General features: G+C 42.0%; 1 protein-coding gene across 3 annotated transcripts in view; it reads right to left on the reverse strand.

Moving 5' to 3' along the window:
* Positions 1–262: 262 nt before the first annotated feature.
* Positions 263–25,642, reverse strand: part of megf11 (multiple EGF-like-domains 11) — a 58,278-nt gene continuing 32,898 nt past the window's right edge. For 2 of the 3 annotated variants that reach the window (XM_085914363.1, XM_085914362.1), the window contains exons 7-26: positions 23,079–23,325; positions 22,894–23,014; positions 22,655–22,791; positions 20,730–20,942; positions 19,978–20,152; positions 16,520–16,640; positions 14,933–15,096; positions 14,713–14,815; positions 11,650–11,796; positions 10,307–10,441; positions 8,029–8,157; positions 7,480–7,608; positions 6,982–7,110; positions 6,708–6,836; positions 6,043–6,279; positions 5,795–5,970; positions 5,672–5,729; positions 4,143–4,190; positions 3,030–3,236; positions 263–2,743 (exon numbers count right to left, since the gene is read on the reverse strand). In XM_085914363.1, coding sequence (XP_085770489.1) covers positions 2,556–2,743; positions 3,030–3,236; positions 4,143–4,190; positions 5,672–5,729; positions 5,795–5,970; positions 6,043–6,279; positions 6,708–6,836; positions 6,982–7,110; positions 7,480–7,608; positions 8,029–8,157; positions 10,307–10,441; positions 11,650–11,796; positions 14,713–14,815; positions 14,933–15,096; positions 16,520–16,640; positions 19,978–20,152; positions 20,730–20,942; positions 22,655–22,791; positions 22,894–23,014; positions 23,079–23,325 — 2,993 coding nt within the window. In that variant the 3' untranslated portion in view covers positions 263–2,555. The remainder of the gene's footprint in view (positions 2,744–3,029; positions 3,237–4,142; positions 4,191–5,671; positions 5,730–5,794; positions 5,971–6,042; positions 6,280–6,707; positions 6,837–6,981; positions 7,111–7,479; positions 7,609–8,028; positions 8,158–10,306; positions 10,442–11,649; positions 11,797–14,712; positions 14,816–14,932; positions 15,097–16,519; positions 16,641–19,977; positions 20,153–20,729; positions 20,943–22,654; positions 22,792–22,893; positions 23,015–23,078; positions 23,326–25,642) is intronic. The other variant, XM_085914364.1, reaches the window with a different exon arrangement.

Here is a 25,642-nt window from a genome sequence, read left to right on the forward strand (position 1 = left end):
AGAGTTCAACATGGTGGCATGTATGGAGGACCAGAACTGCCAACATCATTGATAAATAAATAAATGAATAAATACATAAATGAATAAATCATAAAAAAAAGAAATAGAATAGAAAAAAACAAAACAAAAAATGATGATAAACAAATTAAAAGTAAATAAATACTAAATAAAATAAAACTAAATAAATGAGAAATTAAAACGGCCATGATGGTCCACAGGTCTGTACCCACCATTGCCGCCCTGTTTTCTTCACAAACGGGATTGCTAGCTTTTTTTTAATGATGTATTTAATATTTATGCTACATATTTAACATGAAACACTTGTCACCATTACTTCCGTGACCAGCACACTAAATATGACCAAATTAATGCAATACATTAAACATGAACTTGACTAAAAGACGGCTGCGATGACAAAAAAGGCTTTTTTTTTTTAATCCGAAATATACCAAAACAAAAAACAGCATCGATATGACAGCAAGTGGTCAAGAAAATAAAACTCCTCTAGAGAGAAAACAGTCACATGAAATTAAGTAAGGTGCATCATGTTCAGTACAGATGAAATGCAGTCTGAGGAATGATTGTCAACACGTTATTGCTTCCGCAGAGGCCGTGATGCAAGTGACAAAATCAACCAATCAATCAATTCAAACATTTGTTTAATGCAAATGATTTCTCTTTTTTTTTTTTCCCCAAAAGTAATGGCACGTAATATTTGCGGAGGTTGAATTGGTCAAATAATGTTTTTTTGTGTGTGTGGATAAAATCTAAAATTTAATTTACAATCTCACAAAGCGAGAGAAAGATAGCGATAGAGAGAGAATTCCATTTTAAAACGCTTCACAAAATTACATCTCACAAGAAGATAAATTTGACGGGTTGGTGTTATGTACATCAGTGAGTTAGCCATAATGTGTTCATGCTCATTTTTTTTTAAATGTAATTCTAGTGTCACACAAATTAAACTCACCATCACTAATAATATAAATAAATAAACAAATAAATTAGCTGTATAAATAGCATAAACATAAAGATCAAAACCATCTTTCCTTGACACGCTGTACAGACATTTGCAAGAAAAGTTCCAGCACAGAAAAAACAACACAAGATCCAGTCAGTTCAATAATGAGGAGCAAATCCAAAAGTTGAGACGTGTTTTTGATGCAGTCAGCACATAAACTCTGCTGACCCAAATATCACAACCTCATTTACACTGCAACAAATGAAGATCTTCACTTTGACCCGGCATCTCATGGCGGTGTGCTCATTACTGGCACACAGCAAAGACAAGGACTGACTGTGACTGACATTATTTTGTATCCATGCTTTTTTTTTTTTTTTTTTTTTTTAAATCAATGAGGTCATGTTTTTCCAAGGTTTACACCGCATTTGATTTCATCATATCACCTACGTCTGACAATCTCCTGTAAATCAGGGGTGGGCCTGCTTCGTACTCAAGTTTGAGCATTTACTTTATCAAAAGTATTAAATTCATTTATTTTTACCTTGTTAGCAGCTGCTTTATTTTATATAATTAAAATAATGAAATAGTGAAATAATCATTACATTATTTTTTTATTAAATAATTGGTTAATTAAAGTAATAATGGAAAAACGGAAATGAGATATAGTTTATTATTATTTAAAAAACATCCATCCTATTTTCTATCCGGCTTGTCCTAAGGTCAAGGGTACTATTTTACATATTTTACATCCACTTATTATCTTATATAATAAATATGTATGGAAAAATTCCACCTCAATTTTGATAGAAGAAACCATCCTGTCTGAGGAAAAACAACCAAACAGACAAAACGGAGTGACTTATAAAGTGTCAATCATTTGTCGCACATTCGCAGGAAACTCCACCTTGCAAAAAAAATACTTGAAACTGAAAACATTTAGTTTTATAGTAACACTCCATTAAGTAAGGTGCTTTTATCAGGTTTTCTGTGGAACCAAATTACAGGCAAAAAAAGGGGGCGGAGTCAACTGTTCTTTAACTCCACATTATCAAGTCATACTGGCATTATTGTTAAATATGATAGAAAGTATTTATTTATTTATTGAAAATTGCAACCCCCCCTTTAAATTATTCTTTTCCCATCCATTTTTTTTAAAAACTAAATGTGGCCCTTGAGCACAAAAGCTTTCCCACCCCTGCTGTACACGATAAATCCTAACTGCCGTACACTCTTAACTGGCGGAGGCACAACCGTTACTCACGTCAACCACATTTGGCCGTTCGATAAACTAAAGTGAAGGATGGCTCTGTCCCTGTAAATAACTTATCCTTTCAATCCAAGCATGGCATCCTTATCTCCCTGTGGGAGATCCACCTTCCGCTCCAGAGCGTCCATAAAAGACCCTAAAAGCAGATTGGGAGATCTGGGAAAATAAAATTGCTGAATGATTGCTGGTGTGCAGGCTTTCCTCCTTTACGTTTTCTTTTCGGGTCCAAAAGAGCTGTGGCTGTCACGTCCTTGTTGACCACATGAAGATAAAGTGGCGGTATGAAAATTGACGGACTGTTTCCAGCGTACCCGGTCGGGTTCTCTAGAGGAGGGAGCTGGGGCTCTCCTGGTGTGACGGCGAGGGTGTGTGCGTAGGGCTGTGGCGCATCGGTAGAATGTCATAGTGGGTCGGGATGTGGCCGCCGCGGGAGAGCTCATACGGGTTCTGGGAGAAGCCGGTGGCCATCCCGTTGGGCCCTTGCAAAACACTCACCGTGGGCTCTGCGATGGCTTGATGGAGGGGTGGAACAAAAAGAGGGAGGAAAGTCAGCGTTATATTTCATCACACTTTTTTTTTTTGGGTAGATTGTTCAAATCTGCCACTTTTCAATTTTAAAATTAGAGCTCAGACTGTCAAAATCTCCAGATTCTTTTGACGCATTACCACCAATGACCACAAGGTGGCGGTAATGTTCTAAACAAATATTTGATTTCATCAATGAAATTGTAATTTCTTTATCATTATTATTTATTTATAGTTATTTTTTTGTTAGTTTTCATCAACTATAATCCTCACCAACATCATAGATGTTCCCTCTGGTGCTTCCCAGGAGCGTGGCGGTGCCCCCGAAGGGCACTTCGCGGTGGGAGGGGGACTTCATCTCCACATAACTGCTTTCTGTGTGCTTACACGCCAGCCCAGGAAGGTCCCGGATTGTGGCGTAGGGGTTCTCGGTGTTCAAGGTGCAGGAACTGTTGTTGCACATGGAACCCTTGACGTAATCTGCCATAGCAGAGACATGCATATTCAGTCACAGCACTTCTTTAAAAAGTCTTTTTGTCAGGGCAAACTAAAAACGGTATAAAGTAATCTGGGTTAAAAAAAAAAATAAAAAAAAGGGGGGAGAGGGTTGGATGACTCATCTCATCCATAACAGTCTCATCAGCCAGTCTATGAGACCTCATTATGGACCACAGCATGGCTACTTCAGAGCACTCGGCACACCCTTGGGTCTCTGGCAGTCGCCAGCGACCGCACAGTGTGGGAGACCAAATAATGTGTCAGGCATCGAGTTACTGAGGGCAATTACCATTGGAAGAAAAGTGCGGCTCATCGTGATCTTGTTCAAATAGATCTCCACATAAATCATGGAAGAACACTCGCCGGTTACACTCAGGTACTGATTGGCATCATTTGGTGGAATTGATTGAAAGGACAAGTCACGGCAAAGAAATGCCCTGACAAGTCGAAGCAAAGTATTGTGATTAATACTGCCTTTGAAATATGAATTAAGCAGCTAAATCCATATGTTTTCTCTGGGGGGTGTTCATTTTATGACTTAATTCCAAATGGAAATGACATCACAGTCCTCTAGGGCTGACCGTCATGGCTCACCTGTTTTCTTGAGTGGTCACGTGACATTCAATGTCATTTTTACTCGACAGTACAAAGCAAAATGAGAGTGGTCAAAACAGCTGGACCTTTCTGCTTCATTCATATTCCAACAACCCAAATATTAATCAGAATATCATGTTTGGACTAGTGGGGACTCATACAAAATATTAATGTCAAGACAATTTTTGACTTCCCCTTGGAGGACAGATTTAATTATTAGTGCTGGGAATGCTGAACAAGACAAAAACACACTAATGCACACATGCACAGTGTTGCTGAAAATTAATTATTTACCTTTTCTGGAGCCTCTCGGAGCCTGCGTCTCCCCCTGTTGAACATCTGCTACAAATGTCAAAACAAGAAAGTCAGATGTTGCATAATTCACACAATCTGTGGCTAACTTTTTGTTTTGACGCAATGTGGCACTCCTTTTTAGAATATGACAATGAGAATACTTTTTTTGAATTGCAAATTGGCATGCGTCCATAACCTCCTTCAGTCGACAGAGGTCAAGTAGTGATATTTTCAAAATCATGGTGAAGAGATTCTTCATAGCCTTCCATCACGGAGAGATTGGATTCTAAGTAGCCTGCTGCATGTTAAGCGACGCGGACAAAATAAAAAAAAAAAACACATTTATCCTCATAAAGTCAAAATTCATATTTCACAAAAAAAAAAATCTCATGCAATATCAACTCTCAATTAACACAGGTTAATTGCCCTCTAGATGAAAAGTCTGAAATTGTTCTGCCTGACAAAACAGGCTTGTTACTGTTTGTGGACGTCTGATAAAGCAATGTTAAAAAAAAAATAAAAAAAAAAGTAATAATAATAATCTAAACTGCGGTTCATATCTTGATTGGGTGTGATCTTGGGGACTTTGAGGCAGAAAAAAGGCAAAAGCAGCCACATGGAAATAAATGAGAAGCAAGGGAGCACTAATGAGGATGACAACAGATTCAGAGACTTGTTTGATTGCTGACAAAAATATGTGGCAAATGGGTTTTGCGCCTGGTGACAGCCTAAAATTTACTTGCTTCTGGCATAACCATTTTTTTCTATCCACAAAAAAAAAAAAAAATACAAATACGATGTATTCTTTCTCCCCCCCTATTGTTATTATGAGATAATTAATATATTTTTTTAATTCAGCACATTAGCTTGCTAGCATAAAAGTTACTGAAAGTCAACTGTTAAAAAAATGTAACAGGATTTTTTTATTATCATTATTATTACAAGCACTATGTCAATTAATAAAATTGGAAAACGATTATGCAGAGAGTTTGTGTAATTGGAAAAACTTAATTTTCATTTTCTACTTAAGCACATTTCAAAGTCTACTTTTTGACTCAAGTACATAAAATGTGGCTTTAATTATGACATGTCCACCCAAAGGGGGTCTGTTGATTTATATTCAATATACAGTATTCTATCAAGCACTTAGTATTCTCATGAGGCCATTAAACTATTTTAGCAATTATGGATGTTCCTCTAATCCACATCCCTCGAGTGCAGTCGGTGACCTGGCGTAAACCATCACAGAGAAATCCAACACAGGGTGAGAAGGCATACTAACGAGCTCTCGCTGACCCGTGTTCTCTTTAGGACCGCTAAGCCGCATATCAAATGAAAATGAGAGCAAAGGGTTTTTTTTTTTCCCCCCCACCCTAACAAAGACTCTGTGGTTCATCTTCATTCACAGCAGGAAGACCAGGCCATAAGTGCAGGCCCACAAAAGACACACGTCTCTACCCTTGGGGGCGCCGTAGCAAAGTCATGACGGATGAGGTTATTCGTAAGGGAACCAGAGAAGAAAAACTCACCCAGATCGTTGCAGTAGGCTCTCCAGTCGGAACTGTTTCGGCTTTTTAGAGTGCTCGACTGCGTGAAAGAACATCGGTTGATTTGATTGGGGAAAATGCAACTTGTGTGGCGTGTGAGCGTACTTTCAGGGTCAGAGTGGCATCCAGGTTGCTGGAGATGGTTGAGACGACGTTGCACTGGGCCACCGTGTGGTAGCTGGGGTTGGAGAAGCACTGGCTGCCGCTACCGCTACTGCTGCTGCTTGGATTGTGAACGACCTCAGCTGCACTGGTTTTGATGGCCACGGTACTTCCACACTCTGAAGAAGAAATTATTCAGATGGAGAGGTTTCTGAGTTCAACGTGATGAAAAGAATCCGAAGAGTTCTCACCAGAGAGCGAATAGTCAGCGTTGGTCATCTGCATGGCTTGCGTGTACGACACACTGGGTTGGATTTCGTGTCCTTTCTCCCGCTGTCTCTGTCTGTACCACACAAATAGGCTGAGCATGGCCATGATGATGAGGAGGAGGAAGATGATGCCCATGACGGCGCCTGCGGACTGGCGCTCTGAGCCGCGGGCCGGGCTAATCTTGGTGTAGGGGTTCAGTTCCTCCATCATGAGAGACGCTGTACACAAAACAATGCCGGGTGGCTTTGAATTCATTTTTATGGGATCATTTTGTCAATCTTTTTCGGTGTGGTGTTTTTTTTTAATGGGAGAAGCCTTGTGTATGAAATGTGCCCAAAAAATAATCACTGTATTTTGAAATCTGTATACTTATAGTTGTTAGGCTGAAATGTGAGAATTTTGACAAATGTAAGGTCAAAAAATGTCAACGATTAATTGATGATCAAAAGAGTTGATTTATTTGATGATCGATTAGTTGCCGATTAATCGGTTGCGACACTAGCATATTTTTAGCGATGTTTCCTTCGTTCAATTGTCATTCACTTGACGTTGCTCCAACACAGATGGATATCATTAATTTTAGATTTGGAAATGTGCAAGTTTGATCTTCTTTTTTGAGCCTCCCTCATTTAAGTCATCTCCTCACCTTGATCACAGCGGATTCCTTTGTATCCCAGGCTGCAGTAGCATGTGCCGGTCACATAGTCACAGGTAGCATTGTTCAGACACTCACACAGCTGCTGACAGCCGTACCCAAATGTACCCGAATGACACTCTGCGTGGAGAAGAGGTGCATTACTGCAAAATTAAAGCACTCAGAGAGCGGCTGGATCAAAAATTATTTATAGCACGTCTCAGGTTTTTTTTTATCCACTGGGCGATTTTTTCGCACAAAGCTAAATGTGGCGGGCCTACTAAACTCTGCTCGCAACTCGTCCCGATGAATCCCGTTCGACACACACACAGGCCCGTGATGTGGTCGCATTCGGCGCCGTTCTGGCAGCGACACACTTCGGAACAATCCCGGCCGTAGAAGCCTGAGGGACAGCCTGGGATGAAGAGATGGGAAGATGATGTTGAGAGCCAAGGTCATTTTGCAAGGCAGCGGGAAAATCAATGTGCAGTGAACACAATTAGGGACAATACGAATGACAAAAATATTTCCTGCAGCTTTGGAAGATGCAAAGTTGTATGACAGGATATGAAGAAAAGATGAGACCCAATGATATTGTCTACCCTGAGTAACTTGACTAAACTTTGCACCAAGTCAAACGTATGAATTTTTATGCTGCCTTCAAATCGAATCTAAATGATAAAGTAGCTTTTAGCAAATGTCCAGATGTTTCCAATGGAGTCCGTCTGCTGTAGTTGAGCCACGAAACCTCTAGGTGACACTGTGTGTTTGCTCAAGGACTCACGCTGTGTGCAGTAGAGCCCGGTCCAGCCAGATCCGCATCGACATTCTCCGTCATAGGCGCTGCATTGGGCTCCGTTGTGACAGTTACACGAGTTGAGACAATCCGGGCCCCAGCGGTCCGAGGAACAGGCTGCACACACCAGACACTCGTGAGGGTACAACATTATTATGACACGCCACAAAGTAGAATCTTTGCAGAATATTAATTCCAAGCTTTTTTTGCTCAAGCACTCGATTATGTATTTGCAATAAAATGACTACATCAGCCTCAATTGCCTAAAGCTAAATAAGATCTATTTGAAATAATTTGAAATGCAGAGTAGTCCTGAATAAAGCGTGGTTACACAATGAGCATTATCCATCATCTGCTGGCGTCATACATTTTGATTTATGTGAATTTTTTCTGAGCCTGCGCTCACTGACGACTGACGAGTTGGGGAAAAATGTAATGGAAAATTGTAACATTTTGGGAAATATCTGTTGAAAATAATGATAAAGAGGGAATCAATTGGAAGAAGGGAAACAGTTTTGGTGGGGGTGGCGGACAAACCCTGGGAGCAGTCTTGCCCGATCCATCCAGGGAAGCATTGGCAGGAGCCATCAATGGGGTTACAGGTGCCGTTGTTGGTGCAACGGCAAATTTCGGTACAGGCTCTTCCATATCTGCCACTGGGACAAACTGAAAAAAAATAATACATTAGATATAATTACATCTGACATAAACATGATAGATGGGGTTCAAGTCACTAACTTTGACAAAATAAAATTTAGGACACTGGTCTCAAAATCAATTTATGCGGGGACGCTGGAGATAGAGTCTGAGTATGTCTGGGTGCTCTGGCGGACCTAAAAAAAAAAAATCCTTAGGGGGGCCATGGGGCTAAGGTGTTCCACAAAAATATTTTAATAAACCCAAAGAATTCTTCAAAAAATGCCGATTAAGATTCACTGCATGTTCCTGAGGGGGATGAGTAAATATGTAGAGAAAGAAATTCTCAGAAGGATAAAAACTACCTACAAGTCACCAATGACATCTCACCAAAATATAAACATCCTTAAAGAAGGATATTGAAAAGGATATTGAAATCAATATTGAAAACAGATGCAGAATATGCTTTTAAAAAAAGAAAAGTTTCAATGGTATTGTGAGTGACTCAGCAGAAGTGTGCAATGCTGAAAATGCAGTGTGACATTGGCTAATGAGATGGACGGCAATGTTTATTTGAGTGGACGTGAAGTGATGTACTTAGACCAAAAAAAAAACAAAAAAAAAAGTCAATCACCGCCTCTCGTGGCACAATTACCCTATTTTTGCAAACCGGAGAGGAATGACTGATGTGTCACGGTATTAAAACAGACCATGTACACGGACCATTGGATCCATTTTTTATGAAATTAATATTTCAGCATTCCCCGGCACTCTTCAATAAAAGATATCGCTTGCGATGAAACCTCCATTGTGCTTTATTGTTGGGCAGCGGGAAAAATTAAGCCCAGATGCTCCTCAACCATCAGGATGAGGAAACGGCAGCAACAGGACATGCGGCACATCTAAAGGTTTGACTTAAAGAGAATAACTCAGTAACATCACGGAAGGTAGCTGCTATCTTTTTTTTTTTTTTGCTCAAATCTGGGCTGATTTTAATGATTTCATTTCAACAGCCTTTCTACTCTTGTCGAGACCTCTTTCATGCTCCTCCGAGCAGGCTGTCATTAATGCCAGGAGGTTAGCTCCGCCGTACGGCTGCTGCTTGTGAGGATTGGAGTCTCGTCACACCGGGGAGAGCTTCATTAGGCTGGGAAACCTATAGAACCGAGGCCGAGCGAGGACGAAAACAAGCGCTCAACGAGAAGACTTGTGGTCGCCATCTTCGTTCCTCGCACCTGCTCGCCATTTCGTTATGATTCCGACAAATTACGACTTCCCCCGCTCTTTTCCTTGTCGTATTAAACATGAAACATTCCTCAAAGTCATGAAAGAGAATTAAAAAAAAAAAAACCCTAGCAGCGTTTCTGTACTTTACCACAAGTTTCAAAATTATTAGATGTTGAAAATCTAGAGTAAGATGTCTCAACTTGTAAAACAAAAATTCGACAAAAATAAAAGCAATTGAGTTGTGATTTAAAGACAATATTCATTATATTTCTTTGTTATGGATCGCTTTCAGTTCAATTTTTTCATCCAATCAGATTGCAGCTTCTATATTGAGATTCCAAATCATATTTTAAATGTTTAAATGTATCATTTCAAGGCCAACAAGATGGATTATGATGACATCGGCATTTTTCTTTTGGGTCTTCTGATTGAGTGGACAGCTCACATTTGATTAAAGTCAACTTCAATTGCTGGTTTTTTTTTTTTCTTCTCTATAAATTCACAGCTCGCCAATGCTATCAATACGACTCCTCCAAATTTTGGAGCCCCTCAAAATGAAGCAAATCGGTTTAGCACTGACCATACAGTGGAATCTGCTTGACTTGCAAATTGGTCGCACAGCAAATAATGTTAAGTGAGTTCAGTCATTCAAGACTGTCACCGTCGTAATATTTTTACTATCATAAAAGGATAAAGAGAAGTTAAGCACTGTAAAATAAAACTATTCATTCATCCATTCATTTTCTATTTCTACAAGTAAGGGGCTGAAGCCTATTTGAAGCGAAAGGCAGACTGCACCCTTGCACATTTTGTTTTCTTTCAAATCCTTTTTGAGACCATGTCTCAATATTTGTGGACCAAACAAATTTTCCATTCTACTTCCAGACAAAAGCACAGCAAAAAGTGTCACAGTGAATCCATTTGTCAGCAAGAAAAAAATGTCAACACTTGCCTTGGCTACACAAAGGACCCGAGTAGCCGGACAGACACTCGCAGTGGCCGGTTACGTGATGGCATGGCCCCGTGCTGTGAACACAGCGGGGGCACGATTGGCTGCAGCGGTGCCCGTAGAAGCCTGGAGAGCATGCTGCACAAAACAAAACATTTCAGTGGACACAAAAAGAGACATAATTCATAATCATGCAAAACGTCATCCCGGAGCGATCAAGGAAGTGCTGAAAAATGTCATCTGCAATTATTAAAGTGACAAAAGTGAAAGAAAAGGGAGGAATACATCAGATAAAGAGTCTTCAATGCAGTAATTCCCAAATCTTGTACTGCACGAGGCGCACTGTAATAGTTATGAGAGTTGAGAACATCTGTTTAATGTTGGCTATGCCTCACAGATGCGTATCGGTAAAAGTCAGCAATATTAGGAACATTTGAGGTACACCATAAGGTGATGTTATAAGGATGTGCGGAGATGATCAAACATGAAACTATGCAAAGAGGAAGAAAGTTAACATGAAAAACTTGTATTAAAGTGGAAAAGAATTATTAGAGTCAGTTATTTCTTGTAATACTTGTTCTATTTTTTCTGTGCTCGGGAGAAAAACCTCAAAATGTTCTTTGCCACCTCATGGCTAAAAGTGGAATTACATGGAAATTAATGCGGGACAGAGCAAAATAGAGATATAACTTGAAACAAAAAAATTCCACGAGTCCGGAAAATGAAAATCTGCAATGGAGATGGGTTTTACTGCTTTTCTGAAATGATATTTAGAAGAATTATTGATCATTGCCTGAAGGGCTGCCGTCTTCACTCGAGTAGAGAATGGAAGACATAATACGTTCATCACCGGAGACGTACGCTATTCTTCTGTTCACACCGCCATATTAAGCACAGCTTATTTTGACCTGTCTCCAACACTCAGCTACAATTGATGTTTACAGGCCGGTGAGTGCAAATTCACTTCCAATCAGTGAACTCATCACTTGAGAGCAGCTTCAGACACGTTTACAAACCAGAGGCGACACTCGCAATGTGATGAGCGCCGTGCTAGGCCCGCCACGCTTCCCACTGCGAGCTGGCCGCGAAAGGCAGGTGAGAGGTCAGTGGGAGAGCTGCTTGGTGGGTTGGCTCACACTGATTAAATGACGGAGGTCTGAAGTACTGCCTCTCAGCTGGTTCTCCAAATGTTTCTCCAAGGTCATAAAAAGCTCACCATTTATGTCACAGTAAATGTTGACTGATTTGATGACATGGTATTTTGATTTTATGTTGGGGTTTTTTTTTTCCAGATATGGTTTCATTACTTTGAATCAAACCTATCTGGATTGCGGGGGAACACTCACTTCGTTTACAGGAAGTCCCTCGAAATCCAGGTGCGCATACACACGTTCCGTCCTCCGGAGAACAGGAGCCTCCGTTCTGACACGGGCAGCTAAGCGAACAGTTGTTGCCCCAGTAGCCTTGTGGGCACACGTTGTCACAGTGGATTCCTACGGGCGTATGACAAAAACACGTATGAAGCGAGAAAGGACGGATGTCATATCACAGCCGACCTGTCGAGGGATGTTTACTCAGCGTGGATCCTCGATTGATTTCCACCCAGAAAGAAGAGGATGTTTTTTTTTTTTTCTTTTTAAACTCGACTCCCACTGTTCTTCGTGAATGTTTTATTTTTTTGATCTGACGAGGGCGCCATGCCAGTGCGCTGCGCTGATTAACAGGGCTACGTCTCAGGAGAATACCGCCTTGTCTGCCATTCTCTTTCAGCGGAGCTGGTTTAGGGTACAAAAAAAAAAAAAAAAAGAAGAAATATTCTGGCTACATGGGCACAGCGCGGGAAGTGTCACTGTATGTTGAGATCAGCTCCGAGCGAGAAGGGGAAATTTTTTTTGCATCCATACGGCGACTCTGGCTGTGCACATTCGGAGCTATTAGCACATCCATCGAAGCGGTGCCTTTTCTCCCGAGCACGCCGGCGCCTTTGAAAACTGAGGCCCAAAGTCGCATGTAGTGTCGACGCATGCAGGTTCTTAACACACTGTAACTCGCACACATGTTAAGTTATGCAGCGCACACTCCGCATCCTTTCAAGCACCTGCCTTTATCTTTACACCTCATTTGAAATTTCCTTTGAGTGACGATATCTGAGAATAGCCTGGCCATTAAAAACATCTTTGAATTAGACCGGCGTCAAACTCTGGGGGCTAATTTTATCCGATAACATTGGCACCTTTAAGGGTTGAAAGTGAAGGAGGGAGATTTTGGTGCATCATAACTATGATTTGGAAGCAAAACTTCATCTGTTGACTTCAAAAGAAGGACAACACTTGTCCGGTTGTGTTTGGGATTGTGCTGAGGATGAAAAAAAACTACCAGCGGTGAGAAGATGAATACGGACAGAAGTGGCAACAAATGAAAGTGCTATGGAAACCTGGTGAGAGAAAGTATCGAGTTCAAGTGTTTTCAAAGGAGCTAGCAAAGCAATAAGAGGTCTTGCCATCCAATTTGTTCAGAGTGGGAAAAAAAAGCAAACGCACAGTCCATGTAAACACTCAAATTAGCTGGAAAAAGAGTGGAAACTTAGAAGACATGAAGTGTGGTGAAGTGCAACATGAAGTCGAAATTTAAGAGACTTGGGTCAATTGATTAGTCCCTTTTTGCTTTTTGAGCAAACGGTTTCAAGAGTGAACAAAAATGTCAAATATGGCTTCAGCTCTTCAGGCCGCCCAAATCCAAATGTCAACCCAATCTGCTGGGTCAAGTCATTAACACAACCTTGGGTCAAAGTCATCCAATCTGCTCCAAAATCCACATCTAACCAGCGAGTGGCTTAGAAAAACAATCCAACAGTTGTTTTTTTTTTTTTTTTGGTCTGAGAAACAAATATTACTTTTGGTTCCACTACTTCAATGCTAAAACGTTTACTCTCGATATGTTTACTCCCATATAGGTTATAAAACCATTTTTTTCCCCAATTAATTCATTAATAATTTTTAATAAACTCTTATCAGTTAAGAACAGTGAGAGTGACCTACTTCCTGTCAAACAACGAACTCACATTTCACTTTATTGCCGTGGCCCTTTGCTGGTTATAAATGTTAACAGCTCAATATTAAATAATGATTTAACATATTAAAATACGGCTCCTGGTAGAAGCCACGGGCGGAGCTACCTGGGTGCGTAGATGGCCGCGGCCCCCTTTGGCCACGCCCACATGTAAGACGTTTTAAATATACACTAGAATATTGATTTCCCTGCAATTTAAAATACACGGGGCTCTCTTTTGTTTGCGTATCACTTCATCTCAGATTGACTCCCATAAAGTCCCGCCTCTGAGAGCCCATTACGAAGGTTCTATGGCTTCAAGCGGGTATGAACGCGTATTTGTCCAAGCCACTGGGCAGCTCCCTGGCCCTGCACCCCCGTGACTCAATTAAGTCAGACAGATGGTCGAGACCGGAGCAGGATTTAGAGCAGAGAGGTCCGTTCTTGCAGATAATAAAAGCCACAGTTTCCTAGAATAAATGCCCCGAGCTCAGGAGGCCGAGCGCACGGACTTAACCCTTCTTGCTGAATCTATTTCCTCCATGAGTGCATTTCTCCACCCACACTAGGAGGAACCCCCGCGTGCACACCGCCCGTACCCTGATCTTGAATTTGACTTTCTGATGCAGCGTTTCAGTTTTAAGCAAACTCGCTTGTTTCGACGACACTTTTTTTGAGTCAGAAAACATTTCAAAGGAATTTGAAGGTAGCATTTAACAAGTTCTACACCACTATAGAGTTCAAGCAAAATAGTAAACAAATCAGCTCAATCCATCAAAAAAAAAAAATATTTTAATTAATTTATGTATTGATTCTTTATTTTTTTATTAATTTAATTAATTTAATTTTTTTTTTTTGCTTTTACAGTAGATCTCATTAATGGAGTCCAATGTTTGTGAACAAAATTTACACTGAAATTTAACAAACTAGGTGAGGTAAAATAAATACACGACGACCCAATTTTGTTGGCACATTTGCGGTCGGACAATAAATTCCACTTCCAAATATTTATCTACCGGTTCTGTGGATGCAATACTAAATTGTTGTAGGCCAGCGAGTTTTCCAGTTAGAAAGCAAATTTAGGGCTTGCTTCTCAACATCTCTCATGCACAACCCGCTGGCCGAGTGGCAAAAACAAATTGGACATTTAATTAACGCAACACAGGCTTAGATTTAGAGTGTAAACATGCTTTACAACTCAAGCCAGCTGTCGTATTTGTCTTCTTGGTTAATTTCATGTCTTTCTAGCTTCTGGTGACTCTCATCTTTGAAGGTAGAAAATAAATATTCATTCACTCTGAGGGAGAAATAATCCCCCCCGCCCCCTCCCCCCCAAAATTTATACAAGAATAAGTACCAACCTGTCCAGCCTGGGTGGCAAAGGCAGTAGCCGCTTACTGGGTCGCAGCTGTCCGCATGACTGCAGTCACAGCGCTCCCTGCACTCCAGCCCAAAAGTGCCATCCTGACAAAAAAAAAAAAAAGATCTCACTCTTAAGCCTTGTTCAACAATTTAACACCACACTGAGTTCAAGGTCACGAGGAGATTTGCAATATCCTCTTAGTTTAGTTTCATACTTACAGGGCAGGGTTCTTTGCAGTGTTCGCCCCGCCAGCCCGGAGAACACGTACAGGTGCCGTCGACCGGGTCACAGGCGGCACCGTTGGCGCACGAGCAAGACTGATTACAGCCAAGACCCCAAAGACCACTGGGGCACAGGATGGAGCAGTCCATTCCTTGCCAGCCTGGAGAAAGATGGAGCAGAGAACAACAATCCAAAATATTTTGTTTTTAACCTAAAATAATCCCAGTAATCAAATTCATTGAGTTGGGTTCCAAACCGGCATTTCTAGAAACAAAAGAGTTGTGTCATGATCATTTCTCTCAAAATCCTCGCTCTGATGTCGTCACGTGCAGCGAGACGCATGCGGCGATATGAAATGGACAATTTGGAGCATCGTCTGAAGCACCTGCCAACTACCCCCCCCCCCCGAGGGGACGCGGCCCCGTTCTCCTCTCTTGTGCATAATACTGTACATTTATCGACAGCGGAAGATATGCGGAGCGTGACGTGGAGAAGAATATTGATCGTACAGTCCAATCCAGCCCGTTAAACAGTGAAGAAAGTCCTTCTCTTGTTGACTCAATCATTCTTCTCACTGACTGTGTCAAAGTCTAACAGCAAGCATTGATTCCTTCCTCTCTTGCCAGTGCTGTGATGGATGGCGGCAGGCGATCATGTCTGAATACACGAGGCATAAAAAAAAAAAAGTGACAGGCGAGGTGTCACCGCAACAACAGTTGTCAGCACCTTTTTATCTCACGAAACTCGCCGATGACAGGGCCCTGTCGACAATGTTTATTGACTTTTTAGGGAATCTCAGCACACTTAAAAAAAAATAATAATAAAATACCCACATGACAAGGCCTAACACAAATGTAACCGCAATTAGCACAGTTGTTTATTTTTGTTTGTCGTTCTTGAACGGATTAATAAAGTTTACATTATTCCCTATAGGAAATATTTCTTTGGTTTTCATTCGATCCAATTTGACTCAAACTTGCTTGACAAGGACTAACACAAATATTTTCGGAATTAGCACAGTGGTTTATTTTTGTTTGTCGTTCTTGAACGGATTAATAAAGTTTACATTATTTCCGATAGGAAATATTTCTTTGGCTTTCGATCCAATTTTACTCAAACTTTCCAAAATGGATGAAACACAAAAATACGTAGGTTTTCCACTGTGATATATTTCTCTTCATACACCATTTACCTAACGTACCAACCCGTCACCATAACAAGACTCAGATCTCCGATCAGGTCAGAATCCTGGACCAGAACCTTCTCTACCAGTACCCCATGGGAGTGAACCACTAACCCTCCTCAGTGTTAAGAATGATAAGCCATCCTATCCACACTCCTTCGAGTCCTCATTAGACATAACCTGTCATAGAGGCCACACAGCAAAGAGCTGCAGAGGCCTCACCTCCTTGAAGAACGCCTGAAGAAAAGTACAATTCCTTTGAGAGCAACTTGTCACTTACGACACGAGGTTCACCGTCGGTGTTCGGCAAGAGGCCTCGAGAGTCGTTCATTAGAGGATCACTGGCCCTCAGACGTAACCTCCAATGATTTGAAGTGGTAGGATATCACGCTAGGCGTACCTTCCCTACACGTGCAGGATCCATCCACAGGCGAGCAGGAAGCGTGATTATGGCAAGAGCAGGTGGACATGCAGCTCGGTCCAAACAAACCGAGAGGACACTCGGTGGCGCAGTCTTCACCCTGCGAGGGAGATAATAACAAAGCGGAAAATAATCAACGTAGAAATAAACGTGGCTGACCTAGCCATTTTGAACATCTGCATTACAGTCTATTTTTGACCTTGATCGATTAATATTAATGATTAGTGATTGTGATTGATAAGGCAGAATTTTGATCAAACACCGTTCAGCAACATGCCTGATATATTAATAAAACAATACTAGTGGAAAAATATAAAGTTCCCAGGCTTTGAACCACTCACATATATAATATTATAATGCAAAAATAAATAAGTATATAAATGAAAAATATATAAAAATAAATATGAATATATATATATATATATATATATATATATATATATATATATATATATATATATATATATATATATATATGCACGAGTGAAATGTAACATTATTGTATGTTAATATTTTTTCCCATTATTGGTTAAGACTAAACTATATATATATATAAAAAAAAAAAAGAAAGGCTAGCCATTGGGATTCAGTTGCCATAGAGACCAGAGATCATTTCTAGCTTGGTTCTGCACCCTAGCGAACAGTAATAGCTCAAGGGTCATGTCCTTGTCCCCCAATTATGACTCCTAGCGTTAGGTGCGGCCGTGCGAGGATTTAAGGAATTTCTCATACTGCGCATTGGAGGATACTCAGAATTGTCCTGAATGCTCTTTTGGGGTTGGTTGAAACTGGTGGTGAAAATAGGGGGGGGTTTAATACAAGCGCTGGGTGGGCGCTGAGATGTGTGAGGAATCACAGACTGGAATTCACATTAATAACAGCGGCGATGGGCGGCTGGTTGATGGCCACTGTGGTGCAACTCTTTAAACTCATCACATCTGCTGTATTGCCCAGCATGTCCTTCATAACCTGCCGTCATTCCAATGCCTCTGCTTTAAAGGCTAACTGCACCTGTCTAGTCCGTCCTTAAAAGTTGGAGATCACAGCCACCCTTCTTCCACATGGCCACCATTGCATACTGATGCTTGAGTGACAGGTGACACAATGATTTAGAGTTCCAATTAGGGGCTCGCAAGAGTCCTGCACGACTCGGGCCCCTCTCGCACGACTGCTGGGGGACCGCCGGCCTGCTTGCTGCTCTCATTATCATTTTGAACTCTGTTTAAACAGAAGGCTGGAGATGTGCTGGAGGATAGCAAGGGCGGAAGGCGCATCTTAAAACGATTCTCCTCCCCCCTCAGCGCGACACATAAAAGCCCCCGTCTGCCGATGAAATTTTGATCAATCGGCGGCAATGAAGCTTTGTTCTGCTGGAAATGACAGCGGCAAGAAAAGCAGTTCCGCATTTTCCTTTTTTTTTTTTTTAAATGTCGGGACTGGTCAAGCTTCTGCAAAACGACCGCTGGACTTGACAAAACGACCATGTTGACTTCACGACGACACGCGAATGGGAAAAGGCAGAACTGAGGTCGGGCTGCTCTCAAGAGACAAAACCCCCTCATTAGCGTCTGATTCATATTCCTTTTGAGCCGTTAGAAGCAATAAAGCATGCATGTGGAAAGTCATTATTAAAACACTGGGCTGTCAGTCTGCCCCTGCAGGACCTTACGTAACAATCCAGTCGGCGAGGTGACGAATCCACCCTACCAAAGCGTCGCCGCGTCCTTGGCCTCAACTCCTCGGCATCATCGTATAATTGAAGAGCAACATTGATCTGTTCGCTACCCTTTGAGATTGGATGCAAATGACGTTGATAATTACCAATCAGTCTCATTCCTTAACAGTTCATCTAACAGCCCGAAGAGCGGGCGCATCTTAAAATTCATGCGGCGAGACATAAAATGAACCTGTGAACCTTTTGATGAGCTCGGAAAGCCCCCTGAGAGACGAGGAAATCATTTCTTTTCGCCACCAACAAAGGCCGACTGGAATCATTCTCAGACTCGCTAATGCGCGCATCGTTCACATTCAGTCGTGCCAACAGAATGCAGATATTATAAACATACCGCAGATGTCACTACATATGTAATCCCGGAGGTGAAAGGGGGGCGGGGCATTGCCTGAATAGGCAACATGTAATTATTTTGTCCCAGTCCAAAAAGCGCATGTCCAATTACCAGAGTTAAATCAAGCATGCTAGCTCAGCCGACTTTGCTTGCTTTTCTCCCCCCCCCGATGGGGCCGCCGAACAAAGATGCAGCAGGGGAGACTCCGGCCCGTCGGCGGTAAGCCGAGGAAGCCATTTCACAGACAATTGTAGCCGGGACGCAATCATCAAGCACTTTTAAAAGCACCCTGTGCGATAATGATCGGGCGGGAAGTGACAAAAGGTTACACGCTAACAGACACGGCGGCTCAGCCGCCGCCGTGTCGTGTGCTATTTTTGTTAAAGGTCTCTCGAAGAAAACACGACTGTCTTTCTACACGCACGCGGCGCTCCTCCATATGTAGTTTCCATCTGACTTCTGCCCTCAAGGTCTGTTTAATGGATCTGGCAGACCTCCCTGGCGTGGAAGAACAGGTGGAGCAAATTAAGACACAGTCCGCGGCCTCGCTCCGTGGCTCAATTCGCCATGGAGGCCCCTCCCGTTCCAAGACAAAGGCAATTTCCACTGTAATGTTATGTTGCTCGCAAGACACTCTCCCGGTCACCGTCGCTCTGTAACTTCAAATTGCGAGGCGAGAAACACGCGAGAGAAGTTGTACAAATAATTAGAGTTACAAAAGGGGATGATGCGGCTGCTCGGAACGGACACGTATACGGTGGAGATTGTGTTCGTTGAGGGACTACAGTATTTTATTTCGGAAACTAAAAGTGGGGGCATGATGTTTTATTAAGAGTTCAGATATTTGCCTCCTTTTCCTCAGTGACTGTCTACAAGCTTAATGAAAAATGAATGTGACAGGAAATAAGATTGCAAGTCAATTGATGATTGAATGGAAATAGGATGTTATATAGCAGGTTCCCATAAGATTGTAATAGAATTTGGGATAATCAAATGCACTCTAATTAGTGGGAACTTGAGGGTTGATTAGGAAAAAAAGATATCATTTTACGATTAGGATAAATACAAATGGTAATGTTTTTTCCTCTTTTTTTTGGCCAAGGGAAAGACCAATCCATTTTTTTCCAATGTGTTTTATTTTCATCATTGCAAAAACTGGCTTCTCCTCCTCTATTGGCTGTTATCAATCACCGTGTAAAATACATTAGCGACACCTAAAGGACTGGAGTAGAAATGTATCCTGTGCTCAATATTTGTTTTGTATTATATTGCTGTATTATTACAGTGGAAATAATACAAATTTATTTCTGTGCTACCATTTTGTATTAATGCAATTCAAATGATCGTAATGCAAAAAAAAAAAAGACTCACCATAAATCCCGGTGCACACATGCAGGTCCCAGTCATGGGGTGGCAGTCAGCTCCGTTGGTGCAGCTACACGGCGACATGCATCCTTCCCCATAGTAGCCAGCCGGGCAGGTCTCATTACAGTAAATCCCTGTCCAACCCGCAGTGCAGACGCACTCTCCAGAAAGTGGGTGGCAGCTTGGAGTATAACAAGAAGAATAGATGAGACTAAAATGCAACAACAGAAATGTGTGTGTGTGTGTGTGTGTGTGTGTGTGTGTGTGTGTGTGTGTGTGTGTGTGTGTGTGTGTGTGTGTGTGTGTGTGCTAGGGATGCAATGAAAGCAAATTTATCATCTTTTTATTTTGTGTTTGTTTTCAATTTAAAAATTCGGAAGAAACATTGTTGTACATGAGAGATTAAGTGGTATCGGGTGTCATGGTATCAGAGCATTTTTAAAGACGTTCGGTATCAGCACAGCGTATCCCTAGTGAGTGTGTGTGTGTGTGTGTGTGTGTGTGCCGATTTGGGAAAAAATGAGTAGTGTCCTTTCTCCTTCACTCTGCGGTGACTTCTATGCAACCAGAATCAGAGCATTAACACGGCATTAACTATGAATGCTGAGAAATTATGAATGAAGCGGAGGTCACAATGAAACGTTAACTGGGTGACATGGCCGAGAGGTGTTCAGACTTCAGAATGAGAGGTGCTTAAGAATTAAAAATGAGGCAAAAAAATGAAGTTTGAAGTCCTTAGTCAAAAGCCATTTACTTACCTGGCAGTGTTGGTGGCATTACAGGGACAGTACTTGTCACAGATAAGGCCATAAAGGCCCGGGGGACAGAATCTCTCCTGGCAATTAGGTCCTTTGAAACCAGTTTCACACAAACAGGCGCCATTGATGTGGTGGCACTTAGCGCCATTGTGGCACTCGCATTTTTGGTTACATTGAGGGCCGTAGGTACCCACGGGACAGTCATCCTGGCACCTGTGAGGACACATCCTTCCTTCAGTGACTATTTATTTGAAAGCTGCTTTGTGAAATGATAACAATGAATACATTACCGACAACTATGTATAAAAAATGGTAGTTTTCCACAATTGTCAGCTCAATACACAAGTCAGAAATGTCATTTGTCCCAAGGTCCCAAACTTGCTTAAATAAAATTTGCATTACCATCACATCACCCACACACAAACAAAATCCATAACAAATGACTTTATTACGACAAAACAAAAGGTACTTTGCTAAGAAATTGCCTACGTGATGATTTAGTTGACCGCATTTTGTACTGTATTTTAAAAGACGTTTGCCCCAAGAGAAAAACGGAATAACAAATTTGAAATGAAATTAAAGCTCTAGCCTGTGGTTTGTTGCAAAGGTTTAGTTAGCTACTACTCGAGAGTTGAAATGAATTTTATACTGGAATTTATAAACAGTCGCTTAGTATCAACACTTAAATACAGTTATAAATCTTTCATTCATACTGTAGGGAAAAAAAAATGGGCCAAAGCAAATCCCTGAAGTGAGCTCATAGCGCTTGTGTGTCTCTGCAGGGGGCGGACTTTGTAACCATTATCACTGCCAAACATGAGTCTGTCTCTCTCCAAGACGTAATTGTGAAAGGGAAGTACAAGTGTATTCAAATGCTTTGATCTAATAATAATTCCTGCCAAGTACATCTTTTTAAATGAATATCTCTATGACAGTGGTGATCAAAAAATGATGATTTTGGTGTTAATTATTTTTGGAAGAACCTAGTTTTTAAAAATGACTCCAGTTGACACGCAATCTGACTTAGGCGTGAATTTACGGATAAAGTATTCCAATTTTTTTTAAGGATGCTTTATTATTCAATATACATAATTTAGTCCATTATTTCCAACCAGTCAAGACAATATTGAACATGACTTGCTAAGTACAACGTGGGACTTTCTCGGAACTTGTAGGTTACAACTCAAGACTACCTAAAGAAGTGAGCAGACGTCTCCCATCGTACTGTAAATTTCTTCATGCTAGGCTGGGCCAGACTATTCCTAGCAGATTAATTTGCTGACCGCTGACAAAATGAATGAGCGCAATTTGGCCCAAAAATAATAAGGTAGAATAAAGGTCTTGACAAGGTTTCCATCAGACAGACGATTGAGCTGAAGTAATAAAGCCAAGCTTCTCCGCCAGACCCTGGGAACTAAAAAGATGTGTGGATTTCAATGAGACTTTAATAAAAACCCATTACTTATAATTGATGACCAGAGCCCAAACAGAATGTAGCCCACCGTGAGATCAATGGACAAGTTGGGAGTAGAAGAAGATGAAGGCTGGAGACACGAAATCCTGACCGCTCAGTATGAAATACGGGATTAATTAAACATTTACAACACTATTGGAAGCTTCCAGCTCACCTTGAAATGGAATAATGGCTTCTTCTTTTTTTAACAACTTATTTCACTCGTGAATGGACTTATTCGAGCGTTTCCGTTCTCTTTTAAAATAACAGGTTGGTGTCTCATTAGGAAGTCAACAAAGAGAATAGGTCAGCCGGGGACTTTACAGGCTGCGTAATTGTCGGCGTGAAACTGTCACTCGGAATATCAATATATCATCCCGTCGTCTGACCTATATGCAAATTGGACGTATTAAACATCGCGTTGTATCATTTTGTGTGTTAAATTGAGCCGTCGGGGGTATCACGGTGGTACCTGCGACCGCTGAAACCAGCTGCACATTGACACTGGCCTGTGACGTGGTCACAAAAGCCGCCGTTGCGACACGAGCAGTCTTTACTACAGTTGATGCCGTATTTTCCGAGAGGACACGGTTGGCCACAAACGGAACCCTGTGAAGAATAGAACCGTATTCATTTGGGTGAAAATTTGAGAAAATATGGAAGGACTGATTTTTTTTCACCATTGATGAACATTTAACTCAAGGGACCTACCGTCCAGCCTGCACGGCAGGAACAATCCCCAGTGATGTGATGACACGTGCCTCCATTTTGACACGGACAGCCTTGTTCACATTGCGGTCCGTGACTTCCATACGGGCAGCGTTGGCCACAGCTGCCGCCATGTAAATCAACAGTCAGACACGGATTTCAAGTCGCAATAGGACGTCACGACTCACAAGGCGCCGGCGTAGCCCGGTGCGCAGATGCACTCTCCGGTTTCGTGGTCGCAGGTAGCTCCGTTGAGACACTGGCACGGCAGTTGGCAAGCCTTCCCGTAGTAACCCGGCTCACAGAGTTCTTCGCAGCGCCATCCTTGGTAACCGTCGGTGCAGACGCATGCCCCTGTGATCGGGTTGCACTTAGCCCCATTTTGACACTGGCAGCGATTGCTGCAATGAGGTCCCCAGAAATCACTTTCGCAACCTGCGGGGCAAACAAGGAAACAAAACCGCCTGATAAATCTTTATTGACAAAAAAATGCATTGACGGTCAAGCGTTAGCTTTTTACAAGTTTGCTAAACTATTTGTATTTCATTGGAGTAATTGCGTAGACAATACTCGAATGAGACAACATTCATCTCCCGTAATCGCACTCTTGGCTCTTGCCACTGTATTGTTATATTGACCCTTTTAAAAATTGCAGCTTCACATGGGCTCGAGTAAATAGTCGGATGACATGACCAAGTGGGGCCTGAGGGAGCGTTGTAAAACAAGCACATTCGCAAGTGACAGGTGTGTTTAGAGCCACTCAATAATCCCACAAACTGCAAGCAAAGAGCTAATCCTTCAATGTTAAATAAACAGCCATTTTTTATGTGAAGAGCAATTGGCCCAGAGCGCAGGATACCGGCCGCTTCGCAAACCTAATTGTTCTTCAGAGAGTGGAGTGCTGCTTTAAGTGATTGCTCGGGCCTGATGTATCTCCATCAACACCTGCTCTGTTGCTCACCATAAAAAAAAAAAACAGTTTGAGGTCTATTCGCCGGAGCCTGTTAGGTGAATATTCCACTATTGATTGCTTGGTGAGTATCTTGCATGTTCGTTTTGCCAGAGGTGTGATCAACCAACATGGAAGCTCAATGAAGGCGATTTGGTGGTTGCCGGCCAAGCTTGTTTTTCCAGGCGCACAGCGGGAAGATGATCATTCACTTGGAGGATATAGACAGGCCCGCCCAGAGGGTGGTCGTCAAACGTGCCGCTCGAATGAAGAGAAATTTGTTCCCGCTCGGCCTCGTGTGCGGTGTAAGGTTGAGTGGTTGAAAAAAGACTAGGATATTGAGGCCAAGTTTGATATTCCATAGATATCACTTTCACATTTCATTCCCGATTTAAATAACTGATTTTACAATTCAAATCGAACGTGTGGGTTAGGTGGTAGTGTTTTCGTTTCATGTTTCAGGATTTAGTGACCCGCTTGGGTCAACAAGCACTTCCTCCCACAGATACTAATATTCAGTGTCCACCTCTCCACTCCACTTCATCGTGCAGAAATTACATTTGCACAGCTCAAACACTTGTAGGTGATCACACAAAAAGTGCATTGTGTACTTTTCAACTACTTATGAGCTCAAACGTTTGGAGTTGGAAAGTCGTCTGTGGCTTGCAAGCCGGGAGCCCTGGCACACGCAGAGCAAAAGCCCATTATCCGACTTTGCCCAGGTGTCTCGCACTTTGCCGACATTGACGGCGGTTAGTTGTAATTTAGAAGTCAGAGCTGATGTGAGGCGAGCAAACACGGAGGACGCCAGCGTGAGAGGACATCAGCTTCTAGAGAGCACAGCTAAATTGAGTGATGTGACGATTCGCCGCCAGTGAGTGGTTTTGCCGGCGTCAACAAGTCTCAAGGCGCGTCTGAAACCGACGAGGCTCACGATTCGACCCATTAACTGCACCGACTCGGGTCAGGCTGCCTAACGAGCGGACACTTACACAAACTGCCTCGGACTCTCCCAGCTCATATCGTTTAAGAGTAAGGATGAGGATAACCTCACATACAAGGGAGAAGAACAATCCCAAGGTGCCGGGTATAATCCCCTTGGCTGGAACAAAACAGATTGCATTGTGAGGAAAGAGCCAAATGTAAACTTTTGAAGGTGACGTCCAAAGCACGGACTGAGAAAGCCGCCGCGCTCCTGCCGAGCTTTGAAGTGCGCTCAGGAGTCGGCGTGATGGGTGACCGGCTGCGGTGGGATTAAGAACAAACAACTTTCAGCAGCTGACTTTGCTCACAAGTTCTCCTCAGCGTGGCCTCCTGAGCACACACTGATTGACCCTCTATAATAAAAAGGTCGCCAAAAACCTCTGAAAGCTCAATTTAAAATAGTCGAGTCAAAGACTTTAATGACAGGTTTTGTGAGAAAGTTGTCCGCAAGGTTGTTGAAGCCCAACTCTTGCAGTTTCTGCATGACAAACATCCGTTTTAAAAATTAATCGGTTCTTGAAAGACTGGCAAACACCGAAACAAAACCCAAAGCAATAATTCCCATAATAAAGAATGTAGATCAAATCAATCCGTTCTAGAAACTGCTAAATATGAACACAAAATATATTGCATGGAGAAAAACATCCAAAACAGAGTGAGATAATTATCAAGGAGGATTGAAGTGAGCGTTAATTAATGCCACTTTTTTTGTCCTCTTTATTAAACTAGTGCCACTTAGACTTTTCTATCATGTCGTGTAAAAGTTCTAGCCTTTGCTTTTGTAAGCAGAATCGAGAAAGACACTCAGCAATCAGCAAG

The sequence above is a fragment of the Syngnathus leptorhynchus genome, chromosome 6 (genome assembly GCF_054491065.1).
Source record: "Syngnathus leptorhynchus isolate UIUO chromosome 6, UIUO_Slep, whole genome shotgun sequence".
Classification (NCBI taxonomy): domain Eukaryota; kingdom Metazoa; phylum Chordata; class Actinopteri; order Syngnathiformes; family Syngnathidae; genus Syngnathus; species Syngnathus leptorhynchus.